The following is a 12,077-nucleotide window of genomic DNA, read 5'->3' as shown; positions in this document are numbered from 1 at the left end:
TCCCAAGTTTTCAGTATGGTGCATTATGCACAGTAAGAGCTCAGTGAATACCACTGATTGAGAAGAAAACAAGCAGAACGAAAGGCAAAAGGCTCTTTAAAGCTAAGGGTTAAATTTCTACCTGAAAATTATTTCAAGATTCTTGGGTCCAAGACATCCTTTCAGAACTTTTGCTCCCTTCACCTAATTTTTTTACATTTGTTATTGTGGAGTCTAATAGATTTCGTTTCTCTACTGTAGGCATCTATTCACACAGGTTTGTTCTTTCTGCAGATGTGATTCATACCGATGTTTTCTACTGTCGAGAACATTATTTCCTTCAAACCCATGCCAGTGCTTTTTATACAGATGAGTACATAAAGGAACAGAAAAAATTGTCATGATAAAGTAACTAAGAATTCCAAAGAAGACTGACTGAAAACTCTTTATCCCAATGGCAATTGTTATGCAAATGACTCCATTACCTTTCAATTCAATTTTAAATTGAAATATTTCAGCATCAATGGGAAGAATGTTTTCCACTTTGCTGGGTAAAGTTTGAAACTGAAATCGGTAACCATTTTATCTTTCCTATCTAAAGGAGCAAAAGGTCAGCTCACCAGCTCATTGTTCCTACATATTTCCCAGTAATGTTTTGTTGCTCTCACCTACCTTCAATTTGAAGGTCCAGAAAGGAAAGGGAAAGGATTTGTGCCAGCTGACACGCTGTCTATAGCACCCAACACAGTACTTAGCATAGGAAAGCTCTACTGCTTCCAGAGATGGGGATGGGACCGGGGAAATTAGATATTCCTGAGATTATCTGGGGACTTCAAGAGCTTTCTGCTGTGTCAGATCCACTGAATGACAGCAGATAGCAGTGCCACAGATAATTGAGGCTGATGTCACTTAGGGGATCTAAATCAGGACAGAATCCAAGGCTGGGAAGAGAAAGCTCATGTTTCATAGGAAACAACACTGCAATCGAACAAATGCATATCACTAAATATTACTAAATAAAAAAGGAAAAGTGGAAATCACATGAAATAAGTAACAACAAACTTCCATGGATTTTTTTTTTTAAAAGCCAGAAAACCCTACGCCTGAGAAGATTACAGACAAATCTATGCTTTTATTTTCACCCCTTTCTTTTCTTGGAGAAAATTTGCTTCCCTACATTCAGTACTTATGGAAACTCTAAGCCTGGTAAATATTAAAATGGTTTTCAAGTCTGCTGCTCAGTAAGGAGTCTTTAATGTAAGGCTGTTGAAAACAGTTAAATCAGTGGCATTTATTAAGCACTTAACTGTGCTGAGCACTGAACTAGGCATTGGGAAAACAACGAATTGTTAGTGCCATAATGATTTCAAATTCTATTTTTAACAAGTTCTTGATAAAAAAGCAAAAGCCAAACAGTTTCCCACAATACTTCTTAGTACTTTCATACATATCTTATATACTTTTGTTTCTTACTACCTGTAATATACTTTAGTGTCTGTCTCCCCTACTAAAAGGCAAGCTCCTTGAAGAAAGAGATCAAGTCTGCTAATTCTACTGAATTCTCTTAAGTGCCTTGTACAGAGTTCTGGATATGGTAGATGTTCCATAAATGTTACTGACTGTTTGATTCATTCATTATCCAACAGACTACCATTCATTCATTAAATAATATTTATTGAGCGCTTACTATTCTCCCCATCTTCAAATCCATCCTAAAATCACATCTCCTCCAACCATCATGTATCCACTTGGATCTGTACCCTTTAAGCACTTGATCCCACTGGATATTTACTCCACTCTCAAACCCACAACACATCCTTCCATTCTGTCATTTCCCCGACATATAATCAATCGATAGTGTTTACTGAGTGCTTACTTTTTACTTACTTCTCTTACTTCCTAAGAGAAGCAGCATGGCCTAGTGGCAAGAGCCCGGGCTTGGGAGTCAGAAGTCGTGGGTTTTAATTCCGGCTCCGCCACTCGTCTGCTGTGTGACCTTGAGCAAGTCGCTTAACTTCTCTGTACCTCAGTTACCTCATCTGGAAAATGGGGAATGAGACTGTGAGCCCCACGTGGGACAACCTGATCACCTTGTTTCTACCTCAGAGCTTAGAACAGTGCTTGGCATGTAGTAAGCGCTAAAAAAATACCATTATTATTATTACAGAGCACTGTACTGAGTGTTCACAAGAGCATAAAACAACAGAGTTAGTAGATACATTCCCTGCTCACAAGGGATTTTCTTTCCCTCTAGACTGTAAGCTCCACATAGGTGGGGATCATGTCTACAACTCTATTATACTGTACTTTCCCAGGTGCTTAGTACAGTCCCATCTGCATGCAGAAAGTGCTCAGTAAATACGACTGATTGATTAAAAAGCTTAAAACATCAATGGGAGCAATCCATGAAAGAAAAAAAAATAGAACTAAAACAGCTTACTCTGCTTTCAACCTGAAAATGGTTAGCAATTTGGGGTCATGTTTTTCTGTTTCCAGATATGGAGAAGATGGTGACTCCAAAGAGATGAATCCGTTCAGACAGTGAGACTCCCCAGCCTCTCTTGATAGTCTATTCCAGCGCCAACAGTCTGACACTCAATGTGGGGGGGTATAAGAGTGTTATCTACCAAGAATGCTGCATCATAGGCTTAGTACAGTGCTCTGCCCAGAGTAAGTGCTCAATAAATATCACTGACTGATTCGTTGACTGATCCTCTGCCCTGCACGGTGCTCTAAGAGAAAGAAAAGAGGGGCAAGAAGCCCAGTATGACCACAGCGATTGGTGGTTCAGGCTACACTAGGAAATATAATAATGTAATAATAATGTTGCTATTTGTTAAGCGCTTACTATGTGCCGAGCACCGTTCGAAGCGCTGGGGGAGATACACGGTAATCAGGTTGTCCCACGTGAGGCTCACAGTTAATCCCCATTTTACAGATGAGGGAACTGAGGCACAGCGAAGTTAAGTGACTTGCCCACAGTCACACAGCTGACAAGTGGCAGAGCCGAGAGTCGAACTCATGACCTCTAACTCCGAAGCCCAGGCTCTTTTCCACTGAGCCACGCTGCTTCCCGATCAAAGTCTGAGACTCTGGTGTAAGGGTTTACTCCCTGCACATATTCCTAGGGTTGCCAAACAATGTCAATCCTGGAGCAGAACAATTCCAACTAAATCTCAAAAAAAATAGAAAAATCAAAATAAATGGATAAAAACATTGTTTTCTTCATCCAAAAAAACACCAGTTCCTTTGAATTATATAAGGGTGTTAAATTAAATTCATAAATCTGCTCTGGGTGTTTAAAACTGAAAAGAGTACATGGTAGGTCCAAACGTTTGAATCACTTAGAATTAGTGATTATTCTTTACTCATCGGAATGGATTTGTATTTAAAGTTTGTCTTTTGGTGGCCTCTCGTCTACATTCAATGATAAAATAATCAACCCAGTGTCATCAACTGTTTCCATTTGATACAGGGCTTGGGAAAGTGGCATGTAATTTACTGCAATGTGTGAAATCTTCCGTGACTTAAATTGAGATTAAGACATAGCAGCCAGCAACTAGCTGTGCCTGAGAAGAAGACAGGACTGAAGGGTGGTAATTATTCATTTTCAGTTCTAAAAGAATAATTACCCTATGGCACCTGCAAATGACCAAACGAGATTTGATTTGTCCTGCAGTTAAGCACACTATTCAGCCTATTATTTAATTTTGCTACCAAACTTGGAGAGGGAGCAGAACAAAAATTGGACATTTTCAATTCTTTGGATTCCCTGCTTAAACCAAAAGTAAATAAACAAAAATAAAATAATAAAAATAAATTCTAGGATAGTAAAAAACTCCTAAAATACTTGTCAAGGGGCCACCTATTAAAATCTTTATAATGGGAATTAGCAATAGTCGGGAGATGAAAAGTTACAGACATGGAAGAGGCCGAATTGGAAATACAACCAGCTCTAAATTCATTTGGATCAGATTACCCAGATTTTGGCTTAACCAGATCTCTTGCTTCAGGCAACGTGGCCTAGTTCAAAGAGCCCAGGACGGGAGTCAAGAGTTCTGGGTTCTAAACCTTCTCCGGCATTAAAGTGAGTTTCTTAACTTCTCCAAAAGCAGCTTGGCCTAATGGATAGAGTACGGGCCTGGGAGTTGGAAGGACCTGGGTTCTAATCTTGGTTCCATCACTAGTCTGCTGTGTGACCTTGGGCAAGTCACTTCACTTCTCTGAAACCTCAGTTACCTCATCTGTAAAATGAGGATTGAAACTGAGAGTCTCATGTGGGACAACCTGATTATGCTGTATCTACCCCAGTACTTAGTACGGTGCCTGGAATATAGTAAGCGTTTAATAAATACCACAAATATTATTTTTATTAGTCCCTGTGCCTCAGTCTCCTCACCCATAAAATCCCTCTAGACTGTAAACTCTCTGTGGGCAGAGAATGCGTCTACCAATTCTGCCTTTTACTGTGCTCCCCCAAGTGCTTAATACAGTCCGCTGCACATAATAAACACTCAATAAATATGTTGAATGATTGACTGAAATGGGGGAATACCTGTTCTTCCTTTCCCTTAGAGTGTGAACCCCATGTGAAAAAGGGACTGAGTCTGAGCTGATAACTCTGTATCTGCTGCAGAGCTTAACTAATATGAAAATTATTATAGTCTTTCTCTCTCCTTGGTCACTTTCTTGATTATTGGCAACTTTGTAAAAGGCATGAAGAACCAGCAGGAGGAAAGAAGTCAAGACAAATGCAATTTTTTTTCTTTTTTATGGTAAGTGCCAGGCACTGTAGTAAGCACTGGGGTAGATACAAGTTGATCAGTTTGGACACGGTCCATGTACCAGTGCGGTTCACAGTCTTCTCCCTCATTTTTCAAATGAGGTAACTGAAGCACAGAAAATTAAGTAACTTGCCAAATGTTAGAAAGGAGACAAATGGCAGAGCCGGAATGAGAACTCAGGTCCCTCTGACTCCCAGACCTGTACTTTATCCACTAGGTCACAGTTATACTGTTTTTTAATGCTCATCATCATATTGAGTGCTCACTTTGTGCAGAGCACTGTACTAAGTGCTTGAGAGAGTACAATACAACAGAGTTGGTAGACCTGTTCCCTGCCCACAACAAGCTTACATCTAGAGACAAATTTACATTCTAGTAGCAAATAGTAGTTTATTGGCTATGGTAAGAAATTTAGCAGAGGAGACTGAAATTAATGACTACAATATTGTAATCAGCATTACCAATTAACCATACCATATATGACAGCGTTTTATATCCTACAAGGAATAATTTTCCATGAGAGAATGTCTCCAGTGGTTTTTTCAATCATCTTGCATTTGCCAGTTCTTTTCTAATTGGAAATTTCCAGAACGGTCACAACTGGCTTTACTGTAAATGAAAAAGAGCCTTGTCACTTACCAAACCCAGGAGAAGCCCAATCACCAAAGTGGCTACAATGAAGATGACATAAGAACCCCAAACAGGAATACCAAGAGGACCTGTGAAATAGCTATGAAGTTGCTGCAAGTAAATAAGAGAAAAAAAAAATTATCACTCTGAACAGTATGAAAAAGCAGCCGATCGGCTGGTTTTATCCTCCACCCACTCAGGTCACAAACTAATTTTCTTATGGGGCATTTCCAGTGGGAACTGTTATCTTGAGCTCTTTTGCATCCAGACTACCTCCCCATCCCCCTAAAAAATCCCTATCTTATAAATCACTGGCATCATAGAATACCGATAAACAAAATAAAAGTTAGAGCTGCCTGGGGTGAACATTCTGTTTGGAGCAGGGTCTGGAGGAATTCTTCCGACCATTTGTTTGTCACACTGGAGTTCTTCCATGTTTCTCTCACGATGTTCTACACTGTTTCATCCTGTTCTGCATCAATGCTCTGAAGCCATATGGTATCCATAAAACCAAATATTTGGGTGGCTTTGTTCCCCATTTTTAATTAGATCAAAATGCTATGTTTAAAAGACAAACTGTTTAAGGAAGTTGTTCTTTTTTTCTTTCTTCGTTCAAGTTCTCAGTGATCCCTGACCTCACTTTTGCTTGCAGCTTGTTAAATAGCTGCCCTGACTATTTTTCCTAAAACATATTATGTCCATTAACTGGTTTAAGGTCCCTGCCACTATCTACCAAAGAAACTATTTAGACCCATAGAAAAAGAATCTTTTACAGTAATTTTTATTAGCTAATGGAAATGCCTCAGTCATTAAAGCAAGTATCTCTTCATCATTATATACTCTGCTCTGAGAGTCTATTCGGGAACAAATGGGAAGACCCATTTCAGACACAAAGAGATCACTTTCCAAACTGGGTGGAAACGATAGACCAGAAGGTGTTGTCTGCTTTAATAAAAGATGATGGCCTGCAGAAACTGGGCTGAGTTATTGTGGTCAAAAAGTTAACAGAAAATTTTGAAAACTTAATTAATAATAAAAATTATGGTATTTAAGCTCCTACTATGTGCCAAGCACTCTTCTAAGCACTGGGGTAGATACAAGGTAATCAGATTGTCCCATGTGGGGATCACAGTCTTAATCCCCATTTTACAGATGTGTTAACTGAGGCACAGAGAAGTTAAGAGGCTTGCCTAAGATCACACAGCAGACAAGTGGCAGAACTGGCATTAGAACCCGTGATCTCTGACTCCCAAGCCCTTGCTCTTGCCACTAGGCCATGCTGCTTCTCTTAGATATCACTCTAGATATTATTTACCTAAAAAGTCCTGTACATGGAAGGGGGCGGGGAGGGGGGTGCAGGGGGAGGTGTACATTGAGCACGATCAACTAAAAATACACCAACACAACAGGGAACCTGTAAGCCCTGGCTCTACCACTTGTCTGCTGTATGATTTAAGGCAAGTCATTTCACATCTCTGGGCCTCAGTTACCTCATCTGTAAAATGGGAACTAAGACTGTGAGCCCTAAGAATGTGGGCCAAGGACTGTGTTCAATCTGATTAGCCAGTATCAAGACAAGAGGAACAAAAAGCTAACAGACACATCCTACCAAATCAAAACATACCACATTTCTAAGAGTGGTTTATAGATGGGCAAAAACTCAAACAATTATACTGTGGTGGAAAACTTGGAATGGATAAGCTTTGTGGAAACCCAATTCTTCTGGAATCTGAAGCCAAAGTGTAAATGCTACTTTTCGGCATCTCTTATCTTTACACAGAACCTTGAATTCAGAAATTCTAGAGAAAGAAACCTGAAAAATCCCATTACCAGCCCTTGCTTTTAAGCTTTAAACCCTTAATGGAAAAGGCATTATAGAAGATCATTTCACCTACACAAATGGGCAAAAAATGGTCAGTTGCTTTCAGATTTTTTTTTAGGATATGTCAAAAAACATTCCTGAGAAACAGAAAGATCAGTGGACCTAAGTCAAAGTATGCATGTTTCCAGTTTTCAAATGAAGACTTTTAGTTTTTAACCATGAGAATTTTACTAGACTGCAAAAACTCATCCACCCGAGCCAGCAGGAAGCCAAGTGACCATCAACCACATTTCTTCAATGGAAAAAGTGCATCTGTTTTAGCTGAAAAATTGCCTTTCAGGGGACAAAGCTGTATTTTATGAAGAAATGAAACACTTCCTATTCTGGATCAGCCAACTTGCTGACACAAGAATTGTAGCGAAGCGAATGTCTAAAATAACAATGCTAATGTCAAATTAATTAAGTACAAATTGTACCACTCCTTCAAAACTCCAACTCAAGGCTGAGTTCAGCTTCCATAAAGGGAGTCAGCGTCTAACGGAACGTTTTCATATTGCCAAAATGGAAAGTAAGAATAAGAATTTATGGCAGAAATCCAGGCAATGACAATATCTACACAAAGAGCTACAAACTGTGAGAAGAGGTACAAAAGAAAGAGAGTGGAAAGTCACTGGACATTCGGCTTTTATTTTTCTTTCCAGAGGTCACTTCTGAGACTCCGTAGTTAAGCATCAGAATGGAAACTCTGCACACTCAATAAATTCAATTGATTGACTAAATACCTACGGACGAATAACTTAAGCTTAAGGTGTTTCAGCTGCCTCCAATGGCCTTATATGAGAAGTGAAGATCAAAATGACCGATCTGAAAAAGAGTGTGACTGTTACAGGGGGCATATCTGGGTAGACCCAAATGAATATATAGAGATTTAAAGGTAGGTGGGAGTAATGTAGAAGAACTTAGTTTAGCAAACGCTACAGATATGGATACATCGAAAGATGGCATGCATAGAGTGCGTCTAAAATCTTTGACTGGTATTGTTATTCCACATTTAATGAGGACTATCATGCTATTCCTGAGAATCAAAGGCTCTGCTGAGAACTGGTTTTCTACACTTTAGCTAGTGACTGAGCTACATATAATTGGAGCAGTTGACAAAGGTTAGAAATAATACCAGTCGAAGTAGGACATCAAAGACCCCTTTGGAATGTGGTGCTCACTTTGGATTCCCTTAAAGGAAGGAGGATAGCAGCAGGAAACCAGGATTTACACCAACAATTATTTAAAGCAGGGAAGGGAAAGGGACTTTTGAAGATTTGTATTCTGATAACTCCGACAAAAATAGGGGTTATATTTTGGAGGAAATTGAGTGTCTTTTTGACCTTTGTATGAGGAATTACAAACAACTTTTGGCTTTGCAAAGGGAGAGAATATTCTTACTTTACCAAGGTACTGAGAAATAGCACTTTTGTAATTGATGTAATTCTGAATATTACAGACATACATTAGTGCAAACAAAAAGTTTCATGTTACTATTCACAATGAGAACGCTCACTGTTGCTCCAGTGATAATGAAGAAATGCCAGTAATGTTAAAAATGAGATGTCTGACTGCAAAACGGGCTTAAAAATCTCAAACTCAAAAACTATGATTTTCTTCTGAAGAGATCAGTTTTTTGTAGAGATTTCTATAATTCTTATACCAGTTCTGTCAGGCTTAGTGTTCTAATTATAAGCCCTCTGTGGGAAGGATCAAGTCCATTAACCTTTTTGTACTCACCTAGGTGTTTAGTACAGTGCTCTGCACACAAGTGCTAAATAAATACCACTGATTGATCTGAACGAGACATGGAACAAGACAATCTCTCTAGTTTAGCTACCAGATCCCTTAGAAGTATTCAGTGAAAACTATCATGTTAATATTCAAAATGAAAATGTTCACAGTTACCCCAACTATGATGAAAGAGATACCTGCAATAAAAATTCAGGAATTCAGTAAGAGATACCAGTAATTGCTTTTAGGTTAGGACTTTAACCAGTAGGACTACTAGAATGCCCTATATCTTTTCTGATTTGATCAGAACCTTCCTTGTCGCTCTGAAATAGAGGTGACTGACATATTCACAGGCCCTGCCCATCTTCTGTCTTGATGTTCAAGGGTGTACAAATTCTCCCAAGACAAAGTCTCACTGATGATAAGCCATTGTAAGCCATCCAGGCCTTTGCTATATGTTCAGCTATGCACATAATGGAAATAAGTTTTAGGATAGAAAATGGGCAGAGTATTTAGGATTCCTTACCCTTATCCAGCCAGAGAGGCTAAAAAGGCCAGCCATTCCAGACATCCTAAAAAACAAAGAAAGAAGAGGAGAAAAATGGTAAGTGATGTGAAACACGGGGACAAGAAATGATGTGCGGAACACAGGGTAAAGTAAAACTGGCAAGCCCCACCCCCTCTTGAAAAGTAGGAGCCAAGAGTTGAGTTGGTAACCAGGGCCATGCCAAGCACAAGCGGACCTTGACCACTTGAACAGTTTCCACTGTCAATGCAGGAACGTCTCTTATGCTCTTCCAAAATAGTATGAAAATTCACCTACTGACTGCCCACCCATCAGGCAATCTCCTGTCTCTCCCTTCACCAGTGGAGGCAAAAGGGAGTATCTTAGAATAACGTCGAGCACTGCTGCTTTCCCGAACTCTGCACTGCCAGACGACAGCTCGCAAATCCTGCAGAGTATAAGGCAGCAAGATCACAGGGCAGGCAAAGGTCAAACATCCATCTTCCCCCAAAACTCTTTGGAACATTCTGGGAGGAGGCAGGCTCCTCTGCCAGGAGTAGGAAAATTCCACCACCCCGAGGAGGAGGACAAACTCTCCTGAGGGCGAAGTGAAGGCAAGTCAGGCTGTTGGAACTCCTTATTGAATTGTGATGTGAGCTCCTGGATGCTCTCTTGTGAGTCACGAGAAGAAGAGTTTCTTGTGGAAGTTTATTTTTCTACACTTAGGTTAGGACAAGTTAATTATCCTAACTGGGGAGGCTATTTTAAACTAAAATCTCTTTTCCAAGGTTTTCTCCCGCAAGCGTAGCTTTTAGGCAGCCACACAGCTGAAGCATAGGGTTTTTGGCTTCTGTTAATCAAATCCTTGAACCCCAGTAGCTTTAAATATTACCCTCTAAACCTCAGCTTCAGCATTTTCTGTTCTGATCTCTTCAAATGTGTGGTACCAATTACATTCTAATTTAACCATTATCTTGTTTGGCCCCGTAGTTTGGTAATGACTGAGGCCCATAGGAACTGTCCTACTGGATCCTGCATGGAGTTCCTAATTCCATACTTTTCTTTAATGGCCCTAACTCAGGATGACTCATTTCAGTACCGATTTGAGGATTTTCTACTAAAAGGCCCAGATTGAAAATCTCCCAGTCTCATCTGAACCCTGTGATGCAGAAAAACACTCCGGGTACCCCAGGAGCGACGGGGATCTCCAGGCTTGAAGATCTTGGCTTTGGTTATTCTGTGGGGAATCCCAGGGTTCTGTTTGTGATTTAACAGGGCATTGGTTTAGCAGTTAGAGGATGTGTTTCTATTTGGGGAGCACACCTCAGCTTTAAAGAAGCAGTGTGGACTAGTATAGAATATGGGAGTCAGGAGGACCTGGGTTCTAATCCCAGCACCTCCACTTGCTGCTGTGTGACCTTGGGCAAGGCACTAATTCCTGTGTGCCTCAGCTACCTCATCTGTAAAACTGGGATTAAGACTGTGAACCCCATATGGGACAGGGACGGTATCCAACCCAATTTGTTTGTCTCTACCCCAGTGCTTGTTACAGTGCCTGGCATTTAGTAAGTGCTTAACAATTACCACAGTTATTATTATCATTATGATCATTATTATTAAAACACAGTCATGGCCAAGAAAATGACTCTGAAAGAGGATTTACAACTATTATAATCCAAACAAGTCTTACTAATGCCAACATATGCAGTCTCAGCCAAAGCTTACTGACAATTAGGGAAGGAGCTGTTGTGATAGGCGTTCTTGATGTTATTTTTATTCCTACAGTCTCGATGGCAGCTCCCTAAAGGGAGTGCCGACACATATGAGATGGATTCATTATTGAAAACCCATGAGGCCAAGGACTTTGTATTCCATTCTGATGATGATGAGAATGAAAGACTTTCCTGGTATTTTTAATCTCTTACTCTATAACTCTATTCTGGTCACAGCAGTAGCGGAAAATAGATCTGAAATTCAAATTAGGTGCAAATTCACTGTCGGCAGCACCAAATCAAAGTGCAAGACTATTAAATCTCATGGTAAACTTAGTCAGTGTGGATAGGTATTCTTGAATAAGCTATCCTCATCACCTACACTTCATGAAATCTCCAAAGTGAAGTCAGAGAGCAGTCCGAAACTGAAATGGGCCAGAGCTAAGAAGCCACAAGATCATCCACCATTTAATCAGCAAAGCCACCTGTGCAGAAACACAAACTGACATTTTTTGAGCACTGTGCACAGTGGAAAACCATACTACCAGCTTTATTGGCTCTCATTCTGAAAATGGAAGGCCTAACAAGACCAACCAAATTTGCTTAAAATCGGAAAAAAAATTACGTTATAGAAGAAGGAGATTTCCATCCTGCCACGGGCTCAACGGCTTCCCATTTTTTTTCCAAGATGTAATTCTGAAGATCTTTAGAGATTCCTGGCCCACGGTATCGGCGAAATATTCCATCCTTTGCACTATGAGAAACAACAGGTAGAATGATGAGCTTCTTTATAACAACGTGACATAGTTATTTGGAAAATGCTTCCGAAACACAGGAAAAACATTTCAAATAAGTGTATCCATTGGTAGCTA

General features: G+C 40.0%; 1 protein-coding gene across 1 annotated transcript in view; it reads right to left on the bottom strand.

The window, feature by feature from the left end:
* Positions 1–12,077, bottom strand: part of TMX4 (thioredoxin related transmembrane protein 4) — a 42,178-nt gene that overhangs the window by 3,127 nt on the left and 26,974 nt on the right. The window contains exons 4-6 of the mRNA XM_039913007.1: positions 11,831–11,959; positions 9,515–9,560; positions 5,403–5,504 (exon numbers count right to left, since the gene is read on the bottom strand). Of these exons, the coding sequence (XP_039768941.1) occupies positions 5,403–5,504; positions 9,515–9,560; positions 11,831–11,959 (277 nt within the window). The remainder of the gene's footprint in view (positions 1–5,402; positions 5,505–9,514; positions 9,561–11,830; positions 11,960–12,077) is intronic.

Source organism: Ornithorhynchus anatinus, chromosome 9, assembly GCF_004115215.2.
Source record: "Ornithorhynchus anatinus isolate Pmale09 chromosome 9, mOrnAna1.pri.v4, whole genome shotgun sequence".
Lineage (NCBI taxonomy): Eukaryota > Metazoa > Chordata > Mammalia > Monotremata > Ornithorhynchidae > Ornithorhynchus > Ornithorhynchus anatinus.
This window is presented reverse-complemented; position numbering and strand designations above follow the sequence as displayed.